Source organism: Halichoeres trimaculatus, unplaced genomic scaffold (assembly GCF_033239565.1).
Source record: "Halichoeres trimaculatus isolate MK-OKI-2021-1 unplaced genomic scaffold, fHalTri1.1 fHalTri1_scaffold_18, whole genome shotgun sequence".
NCBI lineage: Eukaryota > Metazoa > Chordata > Actinopteri > Labriformes > Labridae > Halichoeres > Halichoeres trimaculatus.
In genome coordinates, this window is record NW_027437196.1 from 24,947,606 (window position 1) to 24,972,617 (window position 25,012).

At 41.4% G+C, this 25,012-nt stretch overlaps 1 protein-coding gene across 4 annotated transcripts in view; it reads right to left on the reverse strand.

The window, feature by feature from the left end:
* Nucleotides 1-25,012, reverse strand: part of mpp7a (MAGUK p55 scaffold protein 7a) — a 228,423-nt gene that overhangs the window by 107,714 nt on the left and 95,697 nt on the right. For all 4 annotated transcript variants that reach the window (XR_012599844.1, XM_074693560.1, XM_074693561.1 and 1 more), the window contains exon 4: nt 16,119-16,196. Coding sequence is in view for 3 of the 4 variants with exons in the window: in XM_074693560.1 (XP_074549661.1) it covers nt 16,119-16,196 (78 nt within the window). In the remaining variant the exon portion in view is untranslated. The remainder of the gene's footprint in view (nt 1-16,118; nt 16,197-25,012) is intronic.

Sequence of the window (25,012 nt, forward strand, 5' to 3'; positions counted from 1 at the left end):
CTCATTCTGTGTCTCATGGTTGAAGTGTACCTCTGATAAATTTACAGACCTCTCTCATATTTCTGAGGAGAACTTGCATAATCAGTGGCTGACTAAATACTTTTGCCCCCTTTTTAACCTACCTGCACCACCAGCTCTGTTTTTTTCCTCTGCGCTTTTGTTATTTATTTACGACGGTCCGTACATGCTGTCAAAGTGTTGAGCAAGGCATTGGATGTAATTTCTTTGGGTATATTTACTTAAAAACTTACTTGAATAACTGTTTCAGTCTTTAACAAGCTGTTAAACTCCTTACAGGGGCTTTACAGTTTAAGGGCACTCTTTGTGACCTAATCTCATGTGATCTGCTTTTTTATGTTAAATTTATTAAAATGTAAGAAAGAAATCATTCTGAACCTGTGAAAGAACGACAGTTTAGACTGAGTCACTGCTCTCAGCTGATTAAACACTGTAAGGTGAAAGTGTGAATGAGAGCAGCAGAGAAGCGTGAAGATACACATGGATCACTTTGGGGTCTTTCTTGTCATTGTGCAGCAGACAAACTGAAGCAGGGGGAATCTCTTCGATACGCAGCGCTCTCTGTAAGTCAGACGATGACAGAGGTCGGGACGGCCCACAGTTTGTCTGAGTAACGACCCTGTGCAGGGGGATCGGGTGCAGAGGTGAGGTGGAGGTAAAAGCAGGGGGGTCGAGGGGTTATACCCCGGTTAAGGAGAGCTCTATGTCACTTCACCTGAAGGCAGGAGCATGTGCTTTACTCTAAGGGGGGCACTTTTTATTATTTCCATTAGCTGTGACCCCCTCTAAGGGAGAGGGATGCTAATGAATGGTCCCAGTGGTCAAGGTTATTCTAGCTGACGCTCACTCAGAGGGATATTAGTTCACTCCATCATAAGCACCAGAAAAGACGAACAAGAGATTTTGAAAGAAGTCAGAGGAAAAATGTGGAAGAGGCAGAGAAAAACAGTTTTAACTCCCAGACAGCAAACTTGAGCTCATGTGGTGAACTCCACTTAAGAGTCATCCTGACTGCTTTCAGTTCTTTAAGAAACTTTCTGCATATTAAAGACAACAGAATGAAGCTGTTCCTACAGGAGTTTATCTTAGCATTACATAACTTACACACTGTTGTTGGGCTGTTGACAAATGGTTAAATGATGGTATATCTGAAACCCTCTATGGTATGCATAGTGATGCTACTTAGATAAAGAATGGTTTGAGTGTTTTTTGTCTTTAAAATGATCAAATAAATATAATATAAAAAAATTATCAAAAAAATATTTTTCATATTTTTGGGGGTTTGTTGCCTTGAGGCAACAATGTACTATAACAGCCAGTAATGAAAAATTAGTTATTTATTGACATGTCAACACATAAAAAAAAACAACAAAAAAAAACAACAACAAACACATCAATAATACTTGATGGTCTCAACAGTTTACAATGCATGTCATTTTAAGTGTAAAAAAAATAAGAAATAATTATTTTCAATAAGGTTTTATGTCTGAACATTGCCTGCAGGTAACACTGTACCATCGAGGAACACCCCATTCAAATGAATGGGTCAAGAAGTCTGAACATATTTTATCTAACTTTACATAAACTATTCAACAAAAGACTTCACTTCGGTGGCTTTCAGTAGACAGACTTTTCATGTTGGTAAAATGTGCAGAGGATATGAGCCTGTGCTCTTTAAAGATGGTTAACAAAGTTCATGCTAGTTGACCAGAGCCTACAGTTATGGGGATGGCTAGTGTGACATTATCATCACCATTTATGTCCAGCCCGCTGCAGCTAACTTAAACAACAATTGGTGTAGCCAGGGAACCAGTCACTTTTTTCACGGTCACATCGTATTTTGCTGACTTCCCAAAGTCAGTCAAAAGGAGTCTGAACTTCTACAAATCAAATAGAGTTGTAAATGTTGGTGTGCTCCCAGGTGGAAGTCTGAAAGAGAAAGCACAGGCTTCAATGAAAAGTAGAATTTACGAGGTTGAGGTGAGTAAGGAGCTAGCTAACAGATGAGTGTCCGTCATCAAGCTAATTTTACTGGACTTATGTAACATTAACTATAGTTTATTTAGGTATGTTAGAATAAGTATATATGGTTTGTTGACAAGTTAACTGGCCCTGGAAATGTCTTACAAGCTCAATACAGGTTAGAAAGCTAAGAATGTTACGTAGCTTTTAGTACCACCTAACGCAACACAGAGCGTTGCTCTTTGTGAGGGCTTGCAAAGTTGTTTTTACTCAGGTACACATTGTGCTATCGGGAGCGCCAAGTGCCACCACGTAGCTGCTCTTCTCATTTGAACCGAGAAGAACTGTACCCGCACAGATGTTGAGTGTGTGTGGAAGAAAACGGAGGACATCGCTGCGAAGAAGGTGTCTGTGATTGCACCTTCCATGTCACAAGGCTAGTACTTGGAGTAATTAGGGGTTAGCAGTCATGCTTTCAGTTTTGTCATTAAAAAAAATCTTGACCCTACGTTTATTTCATGCTAAATTCTAAGCCTGGTATTAAGGTGTGTTGTAAATGAATGGTGCTACTGACAGAAGTCATGTGAGATGGTATTCTCCTTGAGTCCACATCAGTCACCATCATTCCTTTTATGCTATTTTTTTTTTTTTTTTTTTTTGCTGGAATTTAACGGCCTGTCACCCAGGAGGACAGAGAATGGGCGCTGTCATCTTTGGCACAGCTTGACCGTTTTACAGGCCTGGCTTGGATTTTAGCTCTGCCCGAACTTTACTAAAGCTAACATCAAATTTATGTAGGGGAAAACTGGAAAGGTCCAAACCACATTTAATGACCAGTTTGCTTTAAAACAGTTTGTAAAGCCAAAGACAGTAACCAAAGTGTTTTCATGGTGAATCAGTAATGGTACATTGTTGCCCCAGGGCAACATTTGCATTTTTACATGTTTCCTTAAATCAATTTGCAAATAAGGTGCACTGAATTATCAGAGATTAAGCTTTACTTTTCTATTAATATAAAAAAAAAATTTCTAGACTGGGAAAGACGTGGCAAAAAAATATTGGACAGTTTTGAGGAGGGAAACTAGCACAGTTGGTCCTTGCAAGAAAGTCTGCACAAAACCTCATGACCTCCAGAGGGTCATATGACAAATTCAAACACTGTTATTGGTTCCTTAAAGTCTTTTCTCTTTTTTAAATTTATTTCTGACCACTGGGATGTGCTGTGTAAGTGTAAAAGGCTAAAAATGGGTATGTTGCCCGGAGGTAACAGGGTCCCATAGAGGGTTAACAGACTTTAATTTTTTGGGTTTTAACATTTGATAAGTTGCCATTGCATTTCATTTTTAATAAGCTAGAGGTCTGCAATGGTTTTCAAAGCCTCATTTTTTTTCACCTACATTTTACACAGTTTTGGAAACTTTTTTGGTTGTATTTTTATCAAAATGATAAACTGAAAAAAAACCTTAACCTGTTCCTGAGTTAGTAAACAACATGAAAGATTTTTAAATCACTTTTTATCTATCTGAACAACAATAAGAAAATAGCATCAAGGTTAGTTCCTGTCATGTCAGCAGCAAAGAAAAGAAAAAGAGGAAAGAAAACAGTGAAAACACATGAGCTAAATAAAGAAGACGTCAACAAAATTAGGGAAGACAGAGACAAAGCAAAGACAAAAAAAGGAAAACAGCAGGGGGTTTTAAGAGCTGGCGGACTGAAAAATGTCACATATCCCTCTCCTAACCAGTCAGACAGTTTAAGAAACTAGATCCAACGATTTAGGAGACTTTACAGAGATTTTTCTTTTGCAGTTAACTGTGGTGAGGCAGAAGAAACAACGAGGTAGCACACATGTCAAAGGAGAAAAAGAAAACACAGGGAACCAAAGAAGAATGGAGAAGGAGTGAAAGGTAAAAATGAAGAGGAGTCCAGGTCAGGGTCTTTAGTGCAGGAAAATCTCTTTCTATGATACACAACCATCCGTCATGTCACCACTGAGCTGCTTACAGTGAGGGGAAGGAGGCAAACACTGCCTGAGAACTGTAAATTTCCAGTCCCTCATATTGTCTTATTAAAGCACCTTGTCCCATAACTCAGCACAGAGGACAGATGGGACATGTTTGACTCTGATCTCTACCTTCCAGGTTAGAGTCACATTTTCCATCCTCAGACCTTCACAGAGGAGAGGAGGGAGGGGGAGCGCAGGGGGGAGAAGGAGGGGGAGGAGAATGATGCTGCTCTCCTTTGAGACGTTGTTTATTTCATTTGTAAAATGTCGTGGCAGAGAGAGCAGTGTTTGGATAAGTTTGATCCCAGCATGTCAGTTTATAGCGCTCCCTTGACCCTGAGAGGCTGAAGACTTACTACTTTAATATAAGAATGACAATTTATCAAGCTGTCTCTATATAAAGTGCTTTTATTATAAGTTAAAACGTTCCATGAAAAACTTATCTCATCTCAGTCTGTCAGTGTTGTGGAGTTCAGAGGATGGATAAACTCCATGTGGCTTGATTTGGAGGCTTGCTGATCAATAAAACACCTGTTGAGAGCAGTAAGAGTTTTACCTGTACTTTTCTTTCAGCAGCATTTTGATAAGACTTTACTCAATCATGAAAGTAGATCTTTTCTCTGAGCTGTTTTTGGCACTTTTAAATAACAGTTTGACAGTCTCACGAACAAAAAACAGACTTTTACACTTCTGAAAAAGTGATATATTAAAAATAAACTATCAGTATTCATTCTTCTCATGCAAACATCTTGTTCAAGGAGAAACTATTTCAAAGTTTGACTTAAATCATGGTTTTGTCTTCAAATGCAGAGTTTAATATTTCGTTCAGCAGGCGTAGAAATCACTTTGTGAATCTTGAGTCTTCTCGTACAGCGGTTTCCCAGAGTTTGGGGTCAGAAACTCTGATGGGGGTCGTGAAAGGGCCAGACAAAATCAAAAACCAGTTATGCTTCCATACTTCATCCATTTTAAAAAACAACAAAAATAGGGGTTAAATTAAACCACACTATAGGAAATCTTTTTTTTTTTTCTTTCTTTGTTGAAGACCCCCGTGTCTTCATGGCCCTAGCTGAATCTGATTGTATTGGTTTTTTTTGAGCTGCGCATTATGTCACTCTGCCACTACCTGTAAATGTGTAAGAGAAGAAGAGGTGCACTTCCTGCTTCCTGTTTACCTCTGGAAAGATGGATCCACGTCATGTTTTGTCAGGGATGCTTACTGTGTCCAGTTTTTTTGTTTCCATCTTTTTTTTTCCGTTTGGCCGCATGTTGCTCTGTGTGCGTCACTTACGTGCCTCTTACGTACTAGGGAGCGCATGCACAGACCAAACCATCTTCTTTATCAACCCAATCTGCTCCACTCAGCCGTTTACATGGAGCATGGAGCCGGTTATCAATCAGTGTAGACTACCTTTTACAATCCGACCCAAAATACAATCAGATCCGGGGGAATCAGATTGGCTAAGGTGTTTACATGAGACATTTTAAGTCTGACTGACCTTTCAATCTGACTGTAAATAGGATTTTTGGACCCATGTAAACAGGGCCACTGAAGGCAGACTAATTTGGGAATAAAAGCAATATGTGCTCAGGTGCTACATTAAGTAGTATCTTGGGCCCTTTTAGTTTGTGTTATCCTGTTTTTATTTTTGTTCTCTTTTTTATTGTATTTTGTGTGTTTGTTTTTTTATTTTATTCTTTAAATTATTTTTAATTTATTTTCTTTTTTTATCATAGTTTTTTTTTTTTTTTTTTATCTGTAGCCGGTCTCCAGCACTGCTATTTTGTGGGTTGTGGGCTGAAAGCTGTTGTGGTGCATCATTTGTTGCAGAATCACTGATATAATCTTGGGCCACTCAGCGTAAAATGCAGTCCAGGTTCATACAGTCAGTAGTTCTAAGACTTAGTGAACAGGGACTAAGACTTTGACATGTCTAGGATTTGACTCAGACTTATGATGCCACTTGGCTCAAGGTTTGGTGCCTGGACTACAATACTGTTCATAGCACTGAATTTTTTTCATTAGAAGTATCAATAATCAGGGTTTGGTATGTCAAAATTGCATATATCTAGTCGTAACACTGGAAACACACCAGATCCATGTCCTTTCAGTTCCTGTTGAATACAGACTGTCAAAGCAGGGCCTCACGATCCTCCTGACTTTTTGGGTTTTAAGCAGGAGGTGTCAGAAAAGTTACCACCATCGGACAGCTGGGGTCCAGAAACTAAGGAGTTATCATGGTTCCTACTCATATAAACCCTCAAACCTGTTGACTCCTGGCCTGGCTCTGCTCATAAAGTTGGTTTGTTCTTGCAGTCAAGCTTAATACAATCTGGTACAGTTCATTTTTTTTGACAGTCAGTTGATGTTTCAATACCGTTTCTGTGCACGACTTCTTGTTCCGCTCAACAAATTGACGCGTCACTGCCCAGCATCCATCAAAAATACAAGTCTTGCGTTTCTGACCTGGAGGGCTCCAACCTCCTGTAGCCAAAAGCAGTGTAGTGGAGCCAGAGTGAGTTTACATATTGTACTGAATTGAATCATATCAGATGTGATGAAGTGAAGATGGATCTGATGTATGTTGGCCATGATATTTGTCTCACTGTTTGTATCAGTGTTAACCTGCACTCAGACTCTTTCAGAACTTCACCTTCCACGGGAATTACACTGAGAGTGATCAGTGTAGAAGTTTGTTAATGAAACAAAAGCCTCTCTCTGAAATGTGTGAATAAAAATGTGTCAGACAAAGAAAAACAGAGTCACATAATGAGAAACTAAAGGTGCAAATGGAGTCTGAAGCTAGGACAAAGGTTAAATCTTCATGCGTTGATGAGGGAATGAGACAGGACTGGGAGACGCTCAAGGACACGGAGACCTCGATAACCTTCCAGTCTTCTGTCGAGCTCTCATTTCCAGGACGGGCTGTTGGCCTGCCGTACATCTTATCATCATTATCGGCTTTGATTTCCTCTATTTATCTGTTTGTCTTTTGTTTTCTGTCAGTCTCAAAACTTTCCATGTTGAGGTGCAGCTGTGTTAGCTGCTCCGTTTATTCTTTGAGACTTTGGTATTTAAACAATACACTCTGATCCAGCTGAGGAACAAAACGGAAACTGATGAAGACAGAGGAACATCAGCGGCCCTTGTGTTCTGCAAGGTTAAATTCCTTTCCTTTGCTTTTTTTTAAATCAAAGACAGGAGAGAGCGATGTGAAGCTGTTTTTGGTTAAAAATATATGAATGTAAACTTTAAGAAAAAGGTCATTCATGGTCCTGTCAGTGGGAGAAATATGTCCTTATATAGGGTGTGCTCTATCCAGACTCAGTCCCTGTGCAGTTACAGACATCACAGTTCATCTCCTGTCTTCTGTTTGTGATGTCAGGGAACAGTTCCTGAACTTTAGGTACCTGTTGGACCAAAACGAAAAAGAAGACTACAGGAACACTGCAGCTCATTCTCTTTGCTTTAGTCCCACAAGAACTGTTCTAAAACTGAGAAATAGCCCTCTTTACACAAAAATAAAACTGTTTATTGTTATCAAAATCCCATGACTGCAAAGCTGATATTACCAGTTATTACATCAGTGTGAGCCTGAACTGTAAATACAAGTTAAACTGACACTGAAGAGCCACCTGACGTTATCCTCCGTCTCTGTCTGAGGCCTGAGCTGCAGCCCAGTGCTCTCTGATGGCACCCAGTGGGCTCCCTGAGTAACAGCAGGTGCCTGAGTGAGGATAAAGATGTTGGGAAGGAAGCCAGAGGAGGAGAAAGGTTGCTTTGAAGGAGGAGAAGGATACGAGGCAGGCACGGGGTCACATGCTCTCTGCAGAGCCACAGTCTGATCCGGACTGAGTGGAGGCTCTTTTTTAAAATGACGTGATTGTATCGATACAGACTAATTGAAAACACAGACCTGAGCTTACATGAAGCTGTTTCATATTCGAGGCTGATTTGCTTCATTTGATTAATGAGATTCAGTGTTTTTCATTCCACAATGAGGCAAGAGCGCTTCTATTTCACTCTTAATGAGGAGATGGAGACAAACTGTAATAAATGTGTGTCCATAAAAGTGTGTGTGCAGTCACCCAGCGACACGTCTCTATATGTATGTAACGCAGAGCCTGCTCCCCGGGCCTGTTGTCGATCGTGTTTCAGGCGGCGTGGGCGGTGCTGCTGTGTTTGAGCGGGGGCACAGTCACCTGCTGTGAGAGCTAGACAGTGCAGCCGGGGGCAGACGGGGGTTGACGTGTCATTTAATGTGAGGCAATAAATTAAGCATCCATTACAAGAAACCCAAGCCCAAAATGAATTTCATCTAACAGTAGATCTCTCCTGTTGCACTTCAGACCTCACTCACCACATCAGTAGCGTTCATTTGGAGCGGTGACACGGCTGAAAAACAATCCGCTTTAAAAACACACTGCTACGCTCCGGGTCAGGACTGTTTCTCTCTCTTTTTTATTCTGACCAGCCAGCGATGGGGAGACGCAGGGCTGTGGTGTGCTGCGAGACGCTTTGATACACCATCTCTGGGCTTCATTCTGATACCTGATAATCCCGAGGAGACGCTTTGCGGGGCACTTACCAGGAAGCATAAATTTGAAAGGCTGTAATTTGACAAAAAGAAAGAGAAAGAAAATCTGCAAGGAGGAGAAAGGGAGATGGGGCTGATAGTTGGGGGTCTCTTGAACGGTCTATGGCATCGTGCCACAACCTGGAGAGGGAGAGCAGAGACTGAGGAAAGAGCAGAAGAAGGATTTTTTTAGTTTCAAGCCCTGTTTCTTAACTGGGCACGCTTCTTTTCCCCTCCAAAAATGATCAACAGTAGTAACATTTACATCATCTTTCGCAGGGAATCATCTTTGCTTTCAGTACAAACTTTACCTCGTTGGTTTTACACGTTACATCTTTTATACCTGTCTTTGAAATGGGTTATTTGGCAGCACAGACTACCAAGACAAGTAGGGCTGCAACTAACGGGTATTTCGGTAATAGATTACTCTAATGACTATATTTACGATTAATCGATTAATCAGAAAAAATGGCTAAAAATGCATAATAGTAAAATTCGCAAAATCAAACGTTTTGTTATTTTAGTTGATGACTATTGTTTGCTTATTCATATATACAAAGAAACAAAAAATCTGACCGTTTAGGGTGACCAGATGCTACATTTATAAAGTATAATAAATGACATGACTGTATTGTCACTTACAGAATCAACAGTTGGGCAAAATAATAGAAAATATATTGTTATGTCATCACATTAAGAACTCAGGGGGCCAAAAAGGCAAATAAATAAAAATGTGTCCTCAATCTTTTCACCTGCAGGTCAAACAGTTTACCCCCTACCACTATCTGTAGCAGCTAACGCTAATGCTAACGTTGGTTTACTGAACTCTTCGTGGTTTTCAAACAGGGTGACGATTCAATAAAAAGACAAAACAAGTCCTTAAAGACAAACCATGCATTTCACAACATATGAAGGAGTGTATGTGGGATTTTGATGCTCCTCACCTCACTGTTGAGCTCCCGGCTCTTCATCGATGAGCCCAACATGTTAGCGTTTTAAGTGCTGGATCATTGCAGTTGTACTGCCGTGCCATGCAAAGTCATTTTTGTCAAACGCTGTGTGCTTTTACGCAGCGTGAAATACTCCCAAACTTTGGGATTTTTTGGATGGACGGCTATCTCCGGCTCTGCCATTATTCACGTTTTCTTGTTTCCTTCACCTGCCGGCTCGGCTTCTCCTCCGCCACCCTGATCTGTTTACATGTGACTCACACAGCCTTGCAGCCCATGTAATTTACACTCCAGTCAAGTAGGTGGCGGTAATGCATCTTCAGCTAGTTGCCAACCGCTAATTAATCCAACAAAAAGGAAGAAGACAAATCAAACTGAAGACAAACTAATACAGTAATGACGCAGCACAGTGCACATTATGCGAAATTGTTGTCAACACTTTTACTAATCGATTTTATCGATTTGTTGTTGCAGCCCTAAAGACAAGAGACTCCTGCTGCCAGATGAAAATAATCTTGTTAGTCAGATATCCCCATAGTGAGCTGGGAATGAGAAGTTCTCAGGCTAAAATACTTTTCTCTTAGTTTACCACCTTAATATGCTGTTTTGGAGTCAATACAATCAGAAAGATCATCTTTTATCAGTATCTGTCCTGTTTGGTGCTTTTGGTCTCCTCTTTGATTGAACTCTGGACTTGGTGTTTAGAAACAGGAGATTATTGTTGTGTACAGTCTTTCTTGACCGTTACGAATTAAAAAGAAATTCTCATTCCACAGAAAAACTTCTTTCAGACAAAAGCCCCAACAGATCCAGACTCAGCCGTGTGTTTGCTTTGCTCTGCTCTTATAATCAGCACAACAGGCCGGACTGTCATGTGTTCTCCTTGTTCACTTTCTGTTTTAAATTTAAGTCCGTCATCTGTTTCATGTTGTCATACACTTCTCTTTCGTGTGTTGCTTCACTTTTTCCCTTCATATGTTTTCCCCTCTCGTGATTGTACGTGCGCCCCCCCCGCTCGCTCTTCTCACCTGGGTCACGTCAGTCTCACCTGCGTCTCTTTACACCATGTGTATCTAGTCTCGACGCTCCAAGTTCATTGCATCAAACGTTCTTCCACCATGACACTGTGGTACAGTTAGACTTTTGTTTTTCTTTTTGTTTGTTTGTTCTGATAAGCATCAAAATTTGAATCAGGCATCTTTCCCTTTGCGGTGACGCCAGACATGACAAATACAGGAGCCGATCCCACGGGTTTCTGTTGCCTATTTCTGTGATTCAGACTCTGAAGCTTAGACATTGGCAACAACAAAAAACTACTCCAGGGAAGACCTGATCACTCACATATCAAAAAAGTCTGCAGAAAGAAGTCCAAAACATTCCCCTTATACCTGTTGACTCTGTGGTAAAAAGGTTCATCTCAGAGTGGGGAATCGATGACAGTTAAGAAGCACAAAGGAGATACTGGACCCCAGCTATCTCTGACAGACAAAAAGAGGAGGGATATCCTGTCCTGCAATCCAGACACAACAGCAGAACTATTGAGAAAATTTTCAGGAGTCTACACTGTTAAACTCTGATGTCAATTTACAGCAGCATCCTCAAAGTAATGAACTATATTTTGGTATGACAGTAGAAAACTGTTATATGCAATGCATTCTGGGAAAATAAACCTTTGCCTATGGTTCCAAAGGTCAAATACTCACAGTTACAGCAATCTACGGTAATTTACTGCTAACAGGTGAGGATCATCGCCAGAGGTCTGCTGCTGTGCGAAATTCCCTCCGCACACATGGTTTTCGCTGTTCAATTGATACGCTACAGTTTACAAAGGCAGTCTGGGTACAGCTGGGAGGGGCTAAAGTGTACTGAGATGTAGAAAAAAAAAGTGATGTAAGAAACAAAACAACAGCACCAGGTGACACATGAAAAGAAGGGACATGTGACCAGGAGAAGAGCAGTGTCTTCTTTTGTTGGGCAGGAAGCGATTGAGGAGACATTTGCTTAATTTCTTGAGGTACGCTTTACCTGGAGTAAATGCCTCCTCAATCGTTTTCTGCTCAGTGTTACATGTGCTGACAGAAGATTGTGTCCGACTCAGAAAACCATAAAGCCAAACGCTCTGCAGGTTTTATAATTAACCTTTCTTTTGAATCTGTCAGATATGTTAAAATCCAAAACTTCCAAACAGAATACATCACCGCTTTTCTGTGAGACAGTGAGGAGGGAACACAGCTGATATGAGACCCTGCTTAGCATTGGCAGGTTGCACATATTGTCTAAGTTTCCCAACTTAGACAGTCAGGTATACAGGTATGAAGGTATACAAAAATGTAACATTATGCAGAATGTTATGGAAGATGTGCACAGGTAGTTTATTGGCTTGAATACCACTCTTAAAATACTGTAAATGTTGCATCTTTTGTAGATTATTGCGCATTTAGACAACAATTAGTGACTGTGTTTCCACAGAGCAAAGATGCTGTAAATGTGCAGCAAAGTACCAGTGGAATTGCTGCCAGTAAAATATTGTAATTTTACTGTTATAAAACAATACAGTTTAAATTTAACTACAATAACTTACTGTGTTTATTTTTTACAGTAATGGCTGTAAAATTACAGTTAGTTGCAGGCAGCAGTCTCACAAGCAACTAATGTAATTTTACAGTAAAAGTTTTTACAGAGTATTGCATGCTTTGCTGATGACTTTATGTAAACTTTTTTTTTTTCATTGACAAAATTACCACTTTTGCTCACCTGTCCAAATCACTGCCAAGGACCTAAAAGTCCTTTCATTAAGAGATGTTTTTACACCTACATTGACCTGTAGAGCAGCAGTCTCCAACCTATTTTGTGCCATGGACTGGTTTAATGTTAGACAATATTTTCACGGACCGGCTCTTCTTCTGTCTTCTTACTGTTTTTTTTTAACCCTGCCTAAAGAAACTTTCCCAAGATGTTTGTTTTTGTCCATTTTCGTCAAGAACAAGTCATAGATGGAGAGAATCCAGTCTTTTTTCAAAATAAAACATTGTTCGGAATCATACAATGACTCAAACTGAATAATGAAAGTTAGGTATTTTTTATGTGCGGCCCAGTACCAATTGACCCACGGACCGGTACTGGTCCACAGCCTGGGGTTTGGGGACCCTGTAGAGGGGCAAACACACCGCTGAGCATAAACCTGTGGACTGTTTTTTTGTCTAACAAAAGCAAAGGATGCTTCTGGCTAAATAAAACATAAGAACTGCACCAGATTCAACCAGTGATGGTCAGTTTAAGAGCCAGTGCAGTGTTAAGCCAGTGAATCCCATCTGTTGGAGACCAGTAGTTGAAGTTGGACAGGTGAACACAACTACAACAGAATCCTTCACCCAGTCATCACCAAAGTAAACACTGGATGAAAGCCACATATCTTCTGAACAGACCCTTGTAACTCTCTCTCAAACTCAATTACTCTCCTCCACAAGGTCAGAAGAACCAGTCTGGACCATGAGACGGCTTTCCTCTCTTCAGGACACTTCAGACGTTCATACAGACGTTTTATTTCAGTCTTTACCCCCATCTGACTGAGAGAGAATTCAGCCCCTCATCCGCTGCTCTTTCCTTTGACTCAGGACTAATTAGGATGATGTATGGCTGTGGGCTCTTTAGGAGGAGGTGGAACAGTCAGAAACACTTTGATTACAATAAACAGAGCTGTGGATTTCAAACAAAACCACACACCAGCAGAGAGGACTTTTCCTCCTCTCCGTGAACTGTGCCAGGCTGGATCTAGGGTTTACACAGGTGTGTGTGAGAGTGTGTGTGCGGGGTTATGTGCACACTTGAGTCAATGTAGATACACAGTACAGTAACAAACGTCAGGACGTCTCTGATATTCATCAGGCTCAATGTCTTTCACAGCTTGAGGAGAAGAGCGGCGCCAACGGAAGAAAGTCCTCATCAGGGGTCCTGTTTGCTCTATCACTGTCTGTGTGATGACTTCTCATTAACTAATGAGCTGACCGGCACGCGAGAGGTGATGCTGTAACAACGTTTTATGGACATTCAATGTGTCATAACTTCTCCTGATTACATGAACAAACATTTTCTTTCACCAATCATCCAGATTGTGCTGGTGTCAGTTCTTCACCATCCGTCTTCACTTCTCCTCAGCACCAGCAGCCTTTCCAACCACAGAGTACACCATCAGTCCGTCTCTGCAGAGGTGGACTCTGTGGTGAGTGTCTGCGTGTTTGGGCGTGGAAGGGGCTGAAGCAGCTGGTTTATGTAACAGAGAGAATTTAAGAGTCTAGAAACCAAAGTGAGAAGCCGACAGGTCAGAGTTCACTCCGAGGTGAGAGACAGTTTCCACTGCTCCTGATCAGGGTGATGAGCGTCTGTATGTGACTCTTGGCTCTGGTGAGCTAAAGATTTAAAGTTCAATCTGCACAATATCTAACTGTTGTACTTTGGAACAAGACAAATTACCAGCCTGCTTACACTACCTCTCTCTGGATTTGACTATAAACAAATCATGTTTGCTGCACACAAACAGTGAGACAAGGCACGCAACGGCCGAGCAGACACAATGTGTGCGTAGGCTGGAGACAAATGAAGAGGAAATGGAGATAAATGAGCGAAGAACCTGAATAAATGCAGAGTCATCTGCCAGATTTCAACTTAGCTGAATGTGTACAGAGTGAGCTGTGACCTCCATGAACAGGGGGTTACAACGGCAGCTCCTGAAGGGTCCCACTGAGGTCAGGAGACCCCATTAGCACCCAGGTGTTATTTTGAGGCAGAAATCAACATGTTGACAGCATGGTACAAAAATGTTTTCGGTTAAATAGTGTAATTCTCACTCTGTTTGGGCGATTTTTTTTACAGTAAGTCATTATTATCAGAATCAAGAATACTTTATTTAGAGGAAATTGCTTTTTTGTTACAGCAAAAAGGGTTCATAATATAGAAAGTACAAAATATAGAATATAAAATATAGGCTCAAGAAAGTACTTGATATAAATATAAAGGCCCATATATCCTCCTTTTTATGTATGAAAATGTATACATCCTTTTAAAACAATGTTACCGTCACTGCTCTCAAACTTCCATACGCAATACGCATTGTTGTTAATCAATACATCCACCGGGGGGGGGGGGGGGGGGGGGGGGGGGGCAGCCCAGAATCAAAAGTTTATGAAAACAAGAAACTCAAAAACAAACATGGCAACTGTTGAGAAGGCATTGCTAATGTATCCCTTGTATAAAAGACAAAAACAGAGGGGGTGGTCAGTGAGGCTGTTAAATACATCCCGATAGTTCCACCATTGTCATTTCTTCTTTGTGTTTTACTTAAGCTACGCATTAGGTAGTAACAGCAACACTGCCCCCATGGTTTCCAGTGGTACTGCTCCATTTGGCGCGCATTTGTAAGCTTCATGGAAACGTGAAGGAATACGGACGCAGAGCACAGACAGAAGGCTTCGTCAGTATCTGGATCCATATGCCACATTGAGCATAAATGGGCCTTAAGCATTACATAGGGGGTGATCAGAATGCTAAGTGACAAAGTAATGTAGTTACATAGAGCTTTTGTTTGAAACATGACAACAAGCCAAGAAGCAACCTCTGCTCTAAAAACATCTGCCGTTCCTCGACTGTCTGCTTAAGGCTGGCTCCAAAACAACGGAAATCACATACCAAGCAAAAAAAGGAATTTTCGCAGCAGAAATAAACATGTTTACAGTCTGGTACAAAAAAAATCTCCTGTCTGAAAAGTTCATTTCTCGAACAGCACACTCTAGTTTAGAAGATATTAGTCCAATCAGAGGCAAAGCTCGGCTGATGGACAGGCAGGAGCCTGATGGCTGTTAGTGAGGAGGCTCAAAGCCCAGCTGATTGCGGATATGGCCCCTACCGAAGATTTGCCTCAAAAATCAGCTTCAGAAACAGACAGGTGATGCCACGGAGACTGCTTCAATTTATTACACAGTCTAAGCAACAATCAAACTTTGTAAACTTAGTTTATAGTTTAGAGTCCAGAGGGTGAGCAGACAATCTGTCTAGTGTTCCTCACATCCTGGTCTGTAAAGTTAGTAAATCCTGGTTATGTCCTGCCAGTTATCTACCAAGCAGAACTAACGTAACCTCACTCTTCATTTTATTGATAGACTCTCAAGTTTGAACAGACCACTGCAGAATAACTGCTGACTGTGGGTTGGAATGAACATTAGCACAAACAGTTTAGCTCTTGTTTTAGCCCGTGTTCTATCACTCTCCTGTTGGACTGCTCTGACAACCTTTTTCTTTTTGACTGCTAAACTTTGCTGGCCAGCATTGTCTTGTCAAACTAACTTTAGGGTCTATGTGTTGTAAATGGATTCATGTTCTCTCAGGAACATCCGACGTGAGAAATAGCATAAAGAAGGAACCAATTTTGGTGCTGATACTATCATTTTAAATTCTGGATTATGAACAGGCAAATACCTCAAAGTGAGACTTAAGCTTAAAAAACACCTGTCTAAAGAGACAAAGTTGCTTTCATTCAACTTTCAAAGCTTCCTTGAGTCTTGACAAGCACTATCTAAACTAATCGTGCTTTTGTTTTCTTTCTTTTCTACTTACATTTTGAGCCAAAGATGCAGCGCCGTCCAGGACAGGCACAGGTTTCCTCTCTTCATATTTCTGCAGCCATTCATGGATCTGAAAGACAGGATTGTGTTCATCAGTTGGAGTAACACAGAGAGCCGGGGAGAAGGAGTCAGGAGGTCAAACGGCTCTACCTCTCTGACTAAACACACAAACCTATGAGCCCTGTTCCCTGCACACATGTATGAAAACATGTACAGCCTCCATCCACACCAGCTTAGACTCACACACACGCTCTTAGTAGATCAAAGACACACCACAACTCACACACAGCCTTTCACACATGACTGAGCACAGCAGACTACTTTTAAGTATTTCAGCTCACTGTACAAACAATCCAGTTTTCCACCATGCATCTGATATGCCCCAGTGGCTTGGAGAGGACTCCAAATCATTTCAACAGTCTGGTTAAATTGGCAAAACATTTCCTTATCAGCCTCAGCGCTGCAACTGCACAATGTTGAGAGACAAAGCTGCATCTCTGGAGAGTTTCTAAAATGGAAAGTAGCTCTGCTTCACTTTAAACTCATTTACACACACAGAAACACTTCATCAGTCAAAATCAGAGTACAGAAAGAACCATTTCTTCACACACGCAGAAAACACACAGTCACACACTGCTGCTCCAGTGTACACAGACACACAAAACACCACACAAATCCCCTTTGTGATTTAGGAGCAGCTGTGCAGGAATGTGTTGACAGCAAACAGGCTGCTGTCAGGTCCCATCAGAGAGCAGATATGGACGACTATCCTCCCAGAAGAAGCTCCTGACTCTCTCCTCAACCCGGCACGGAGGAGAGGAGCTGGGCCACACTCTGACTGATCCTGGAGCCTCCGGTTGGATGTCTCAGAAAACACTCTGTGTGATGGAGGAAAAGAGCCCGCAGGCTGAGGAGAGAGTGACAGAGACGGCCTGGGCCAAATGTGTGTCTGCAGGGTACAGTGAACACAAACACACACACACACACACACACACACACACACACACATACAGATGGAGCAGTTTCAGTTTAACAGAAAAACAATTAGTGGGACAAGAAAGCGACAAGAAAAAGCAGTTTGTTCGCTGTCACACTGTGAGCAGCCACAGATGTGTGCAATTAAAACATCTGTTCTAGGATTGTTAGACAGAAAATCTCCTCCTCGATGAAAGAGCCGTGTTTATCGGGACAGTAGCGTCACTGCAGATACTTTGGATACCAGTCACAAAGAGGTGAATTTGAGATGACACAATCACAAGCCAAGATCTGTCCCCGCTAATGACATCCTCTGAGGAAATGTTTTCCAGTGTTTTGGCTCGAAGCTTGAATTTTTGGGTAAGTTCTCAAAAGCAAAACAACATGTGCAGATGAGTTCATTTGAATCTTTTCAAGTTGTCATCTGTCTTTGATAACCAGCAGGGAAAGATCACAGAACAAAGACACTACAATCAGCAACGCTACGAGTTTTCAACACTTTCTGAGCAGCAGAAAGCAACAGAGGGAATGTATACATCTCTTTACCCATCAAACTTTGGCTCAACCTTTAGCAGGTCGAGTCATTTTAGCTCGACTTACCCCCACACTGCCCTGTTATAAATCAAGACCGGTTAGGATGTGACCGGGCCAACAGAGCAGCCATGTTTCAAGGTCAGCTTAGAGGTTCAAATCCCTGCGTAAAGCCGACATTACTCGGCTATAAAACATGCTGCATTAGGCGTGTCGGGGAGGTAATCGGTCGGAGGCTTGAGGAAGGCAGGTGGTTCCTCTGCTCAGCTGAAAAGCACAAGGAAAGGTATAACAGGAGCAAGAGGAAAGATTTAGCTGATTTAAATCATCATCACTGCAAAAAACTGACATGGTAGCAGGTGTTTTTGTCTTATTTTCAGTAGAAAATGTCTTTTAAGACTTAATATGAGCCACATTCACCTGACCAGTCCAGAAAAAAATGTCTTGTTTCAAGTTATTTAATGAGAAGAATGAGGCCTGAGTTGCTTGTAACAAGTTAAAAAAATCTGCCAATGGAACAAGAGAAAAGTTACTTGTATTAAGACATTCTTCTAGTTTTAACCCTAGAACACTATCGCCGGGGGGATTTTCACCAGGGCAAACATTTTAATATTATTTTCATTATGTTGCATTTTCCTGTGTTATCGGTCCCTGGGTAGCTTCAGCATTTTCTTAGACATCTTTGAAGGCATGGGTGTTTCTCTCATCCAAAACCATTTTATTTTCCCTCAAGGCACATGTTGAGGTGATTTTCACCTGGAACGTTTTGGGTGGATTCCACCTGGTGATAGTGTGAGTGTAGAAAATCAGGTCATTTTACCGCATTTCAAGGGTGACAACACTGAGGACTGCTTAATTTACTGTCCCTTCTTTGCCTCATCCTGTCACAGGTAGGGATGGGTACCGAATTAGGTACTTTTATAGGTACCAACCGAACTCTGTCAAAAGTACCGGATCGGTTCATGTAAAATCAAAAGGTACCATGTTGAGGTACCTAAATGCATCCTTCTGACTGTAAGGAAGCTGAATTTTCCATGCTAGACATGAACACAGTATTGCAATGTTATTTAAAGAAGAATAAATATGTGTAGTCAAAATATATATATATATATATATATATATATATATATATATATATATATATATATATATATATATATATATATATATATTACTAAACAAATTGGTATTTATAACCATAGAAACACAAAAAAGTACCGAAAATTGGTACTGCTAAGTACTGGTACCGATTGCCAGGTACCGTGCATCAGTACTGTATCGTTTCAAATGTGAAAGGTACCCATCCCTAGTCACAGGGTTGGTGTCTCTGGCATCCCAGCTAGTGAGTAACACATAGCTAAGGTTCATTTAACTTAGCAGTTGTTAGCTGGCTGGGGTTTTTTTTTTTTCACCTAAGGCTACATTATATAGCTAGCTAGCTAACTAGCTAATCAACTGTGCACATTTTTCTCGGCTAAGAGCTGTGTTATCTTGCAAGATTGCTATCAGGTGAAGTTTAAGCAGTCTTAAAGAAAGAAAAAATCATGCCTAAAAGGAAACCAGTGAAATACTTGTCAGATAAGGAAATAGAAGAGACTGTTCAGGGAAAGCAGTGATAAAGATGATGATGATGTGGGAGCAGAAGAGATGTATGACAGTGATAAAGACTGCATCCCATAACTTGGTGAGGATGATGAGAGTGATAGTGACCACTTTGAGCCTGGCACTTCAAGTCGTCAGAAATAAAAAAAGCAACATTAGGATTCCAATAGACAGGCGACCAGAGAAATTGCCATCCCAGGACCTGCCTCTATGTCTACTGCCCATCCTACTTTCCCTGCCACATCTGACACCCAAAATATCCCTTATTTTGTTTCTCTCTCCTGTAGCTGTTCTAGTGTCAAGGAGACTTTGCCTTTACCAGGGAAATCTCAAAATGCCCCTGAAATGGGTGTGCCAAAGACCAAGTTTCCAGTTTCTTTTTTTTTTTTTTTTTTTTCAGGAATTTTTTGTTCTTGAATTTCTAATTTTTCAGTTGTTTTTGAGCATTTTTTATGGTCCTCTCATGCTCCTATTTCTGATTTTGTTAGACATGGAACAGTTGAAAACCAAAAGAAAAGTACACTAATTTGTCATGCATTGTGATGTTTTGATTTATTTTGATGGCAAGTACTTTTTATTGGGTATATTATATTGGGTAAAAATCACCTGGCATTAGGGATGGTGTTGCTGATTTTAGCGATATAGTGTTCTAGGGTTAAGCAAATTTTTGAGCAATTTTTTTCTTGTTCCATTGGCAGATTTTTTTTTTTTTTTTTTTTTTGTCTTTAAACAACTTGAAACTTTTCTGGACTGATAAGCTGATTGTCGCTCATATCAAGAGTAATGAGACCATTTTTACTTAAAGAAAACAAAAACACTTGATAAGTTTTCAGTTTTTGCAGTGTGAACTTATGTGTCTTCATTAAAAATATTAAAATGTTTCCTGATTCTCATTCTGCTTCCTGCTCCAGCGCCAAAACTCTCATCCTTTAAAGAGCCCTCTGCTTGTTTACTCGCTCCTGTTATTGAATGAGCTCAGCAAAAGCCCCAAGCTTTAAGAGATCTGTGTTTTACTCCACCAGCACACGAGCCCCAGAGGATGAGGTTTCTCAAGCCGGGGTCCTGGGACTGGAGCCAGACGAGTGGACAACGGAACTACGCTGAGCAGAGCGCCAGTGAACAAGGCCAGACCAGGTCTGACAGAGGCCAGTTTGAGGAAAGGAGAGACAGCAGGAGGTGATTTACAGCAGGTCTCTGACTCCAGGAATGATGAAGACAGTAAGATCAACCCCCGGGTGCCAGGAGCCAAACCCAGCAAGAAATCCCCCAAAGTAAAATCCTCAATTTAAATCTAATTTCGAGTGACAGCTTGCTGTAAAAACAGTGTGATTACTATGGAAATGGCTAACATCCGACTATTAATGACAACCCCATTCTCTGTTTGAAAGAGCAACATTGATCAGAGCGGTTAAAAAGCTGGCCGGAGCCGGGCACTGAGTGGAACAGAGTTAAGCTGCTGTCAGTGTGTTCCATGTTTCATGGCATCACATTCAAGTCTGCCACTCTCGGGCAATTCCTGGAAATTTTCATCCTCATCTGTTTAAATTCTCACAGCCGCGTCATATTTGAACAGTTACTTTGTACTGTTCATGGAGTCCCAGCATCTCCACCCTGTGCTCTGAATCCTCTGTCTGTTCTCCTGCAGCAGGAGCCCGTAAAAAGACAGGCAGGCAGCTCCGGTTACTTCATCCGTCCTCATCATCTTTGTAAGAAAACAGATGAAATAAATGAGAGGTTGCCAGTTGTCTTCAGCGCTCCAACATACCACAGTCCTGGTGACATCTGCTTAGGTAGTTGCTGCTCCGCCACCTCGGCTTACTCAGTTTCTGTGGAATTTCTGCTCCGCTCGGTGAGCACAAGCAAGATTGAAATGCTTTTATTTACAGTTCGGGATGTTTTCCAAATGCCTGTCCATGACGCATTAATACATTTTAAAGTCATTACCCTGCTTTTCGCAAAGCACTTTCTCTGTCCCCTCGGTTAGGCAGCAGAGCTCCTGGCAAACAGGGAAAGTGGGCAGATGGAATTAAAAAAATACAACAGTGAAACAGTGTACTGCAGCCAAGGAGGGCTTAGCTCAAACCAGGGTGTAACGTAAGACACATCTGATCCAAAGAGCTGGTTTCTGAAGCTTCTCTGATCAGAAATAGTGTAAGATTTCTGTAAAACAAGGCAGAGTCAGAGTCAACATGCTCAAAACTTAGAGGAAAGCTCAGAGAAGTAGAGTCTGAGAAAAGATGAATGAATGTTCACGTTCACTGAAAACTTAAAAAAAAAAACATGCAACAAAAGGAGCAGTGTGTGTGTCTCCACGGAGGCCTCAGACCAGGTTGTGTTTGCTTCCAGAAATACCCTTAGGCTTAAAATAAACCCAGTGTACTACATATATGAACTAAAACACAAACATGAGAAGGAAATCAAGGAGTAAAATGAAACATCTATCTTCATCGTGGAGCTTGCTGCTGCTGTGAAGCATCACTGTAAAGTCGAGGGCTTAAAAACTACTTCACAGAATCCTGGAGCAATGACATTGAGTGATTTAAAGTTTATCTATGTTTCCTTTCAGATAAGCCCCCTCCATCTGTGAGAAGCAAACAATTTCCATCATAGCCATATAAACACACCTGAAAAACAATAATCCAGACACAAGCAAGCAAACTATGAAACAGAGAGGAGGAGCGAGCGTGGAGGAGAAAGAGGTTGATCGATGGAGAGGAGTGCTGATGGAAGGAGATCGAGAGGTCTGGAGATCACAGGGCTGGATAGTGTTTCTGCTTCTGAGCCCTGCATGGAGACCGAAGGCCTCTGGTTAATATCCACGGCCCAGAAAACCTGAAGTCGGAACAGTTAGGTTTGACAATCCTTCTCCGACTGCTGTTCCTGTAGATCTACCCAGCAGAGCAGATCCAGTATCAGGCCTCTGTTAATCCACCAGGGGCTGATTTCTTGTCAAGGCACCATGGCGTGGTAGACCAGACCAAGTTAGGCACAGGAAGAGAGGGATACAGACAGACGTACAGGGTTGCAGCTAGAATAGCTGTGAGGTGATATGTTTACTCAGGAAGCTGAAGAGGAGACGCTGGGATCTGCTTTTCTTCTGTTACAGATGATCGGTTTACAAAGAGCTGAGTTTGCCCTGCTGGGATGGCATCAGGTCCTAAAAGTTTGTACCGAAGACCATGAGCTTTTCTGCAGACAAAACATTTCTAAACACCAAGGGAAGAGAGGACGCTTGACTGAAATCCAGCAAAAGTTGCTCAGTTATACGGATGTGTAGACTTGGACTCAGGATCACAGCGGTGCATTTAGGGTCTTGAGGACACTTGGTAATCATCTGATTGGAAAACATCCCCATGTTTTGTGTCCCGAAATTGTTTAGCAAAGAATTCACACAAACAAGCACAGATCATTCCCTTGGCCACGGCTCATGGAGTGGTCTGGAGCAGCTCGTCTCCTTTGTTGTGGAAAAGGCCTGGAGAATGTGACGGCTAATTAAGAACCAGTAGTAGATCCAATGTGCAAAAAAGGGGGAAAGAACAGGGCAGGGTGCCAACAATCATGACAAGTACATCATTTAGAAGTAGGGATATGTTTTCCTGGAGAAAGGGAACAGCGAGACCCTGATACACCTCTGTAGACGCCATGAATGCAGTAGAGCCAGTCGTCTTCGTAGAACAATAGTCCTGAAACATTTCTAAATAAGACCCATTAGAAGTCTTCTGCTTGAGATTCAGCCAGTTACTCTGAGGAGTACAACACTTTGTACAAGAATTTAAGTAATGCTGCATGATTTAATTAAGTAACTTGGCTGTGGGTTTTGCAGGATTTTAGAAGTGCTGGGAACATCACCGCAAAACAGTTTCTGTCTGTCTGGAGACCGTCATGTCCACTGAAAAGTCCAAATACATTCCTGAAGCAGAGGAAGCAGTTTTGTTGCATACCACCCCAAACTGTGGAAGTGTCAAGAAACCAAAGATATTCTTCATGATTTTCCAGGTTTTAGGCATCAAGATGCTATAACTGCTTAATACATAAAAACTTTCCAGACATACAACACACTCCAAGGCCACTTTATTGAGTCCACCTTGTTAGTGCCAGGTTTGACCTCTTTCATCGTAAGACCTGTCTCAATTCTCGGTCTCATGGATTCAGCTCGGTGCTGAAAACCTTCCTCAGAGGTTTTGGTCCATATTGACCTGATAGCATCAGATGGTTACTGCAGATTTGAACCTCCTGTTCCACCACATCCCAAAGGAGCTCTGCTGGATTGAGATCTGGTGATTGTGGAGGCCGCTGGAGTCCAGTGAACTCATGAACAAGTTCAAGACAGCAGGTTGGGATGATTTGAGCTTCATTACATGGTGCGTTATCCTCCTGGAAGTAGCCATCAGAAAATACTTTCATGTTGTTTCCTTCAAACTCTGAGCCAACCATTTGAATGTGGAGCAGAAATCCAGACTCATCAGACCAGGCAACGTTTTTCTAATCTTCTATTGTCCAGTTTTGGTGTTGCTGTGTGAATTGTAGCCTCAGTTTCCTGTTCTTAGCTGACAGGAGGGTCACCTGGTGTGGTCTTCTGCTGCTGTAGCCCATCTGCCTCAAGTTTGGACGTGTTGTGTGTTCAGAGATGCTCTTCTGCAGACCTCGGTAGTAACCAGTGGTTATTTGAGTTACTGTTGCCTTTCTATCAGCTCCAACCAGTCTGTCCATTCTTCTCTGACCTCTGGCATCAACAAGACATTTAGTCCCAGTGAACTGCCGCCCACTGGATATGTGCTGTGTTTGGACCATTCTCTGTAAACCCTAGAGATGGTTGTGCATGAAACACAGACTGTATATAGAGTGGACAATATGGCTCTGCCATTTACCATAGCATGGTTTTGAAGCCAAAATACCCCCGTCACAGGCGCAGACATTGGCAGCAGTTGTGCAGCCAGAGTCTGCGCAGTAGAGACTGTGAGGGATTCTGGGAGAATCTGAGTGGAGCTGGGTGACAAAAATAATAATTATTTCTTTTCTTTCAAGAGTCTAATCACTTCTTGACTCTACCTCCTGACATATTTGACAGTCACTGAAAAAAATACACAAGAACGACAGCTGTCAATCATTGTTAAACGTTACGTAAAACCTCTTTTTAAACCTCGTATAACTAATGAAAACGAAACTCTTCAGAAAAAAGAAGACTTGAATACAAGGCAGCCAAATGATATAATTCAAGAAACATTTGTACAAGGTGTATTAATTTTTTTAAGTTTGACCATCTGGAATGACTGGAGAGACAGATTTTTTGACCTATACTGCAGCCAGCCATCAGCGGGAGCAGTTTTTGTGGTGACCTCACTTCGAGCCGAGCAAGATGGCATCCATTTTTTTTTACAGTCTATGGCATGAAATGGGTTGTAACTAATAAAGTTGACAGTAACTTCAAATGGATATTGAAATAGAGTCAGAACACCAAATGTGAGTTGATTTTTGTGGTTGGACACAAGTTTATCTATGTAAGAGTAAACTAATTTTAGCTAACTTGTGCTGTTGGTATAACGTCAATACATGATACCACCATTGGGCACCATTGGGCAAAAGGTAAAAAATAAAACAAAAGTCAGATATAGCAACAACGACAGGACTTAAGCTACAAGAAGTAGGATTTAGACAGTTTTCTGTATAGACCCAAAGAAGACAAACAGTGAGCTGGAGAAAATGTGCTGCTTTTTAGACAAAATTAGATGTTTTAAAAAAAGGCTTTTATAAAACTGGTATCTTCTGAAAAGAAGTATT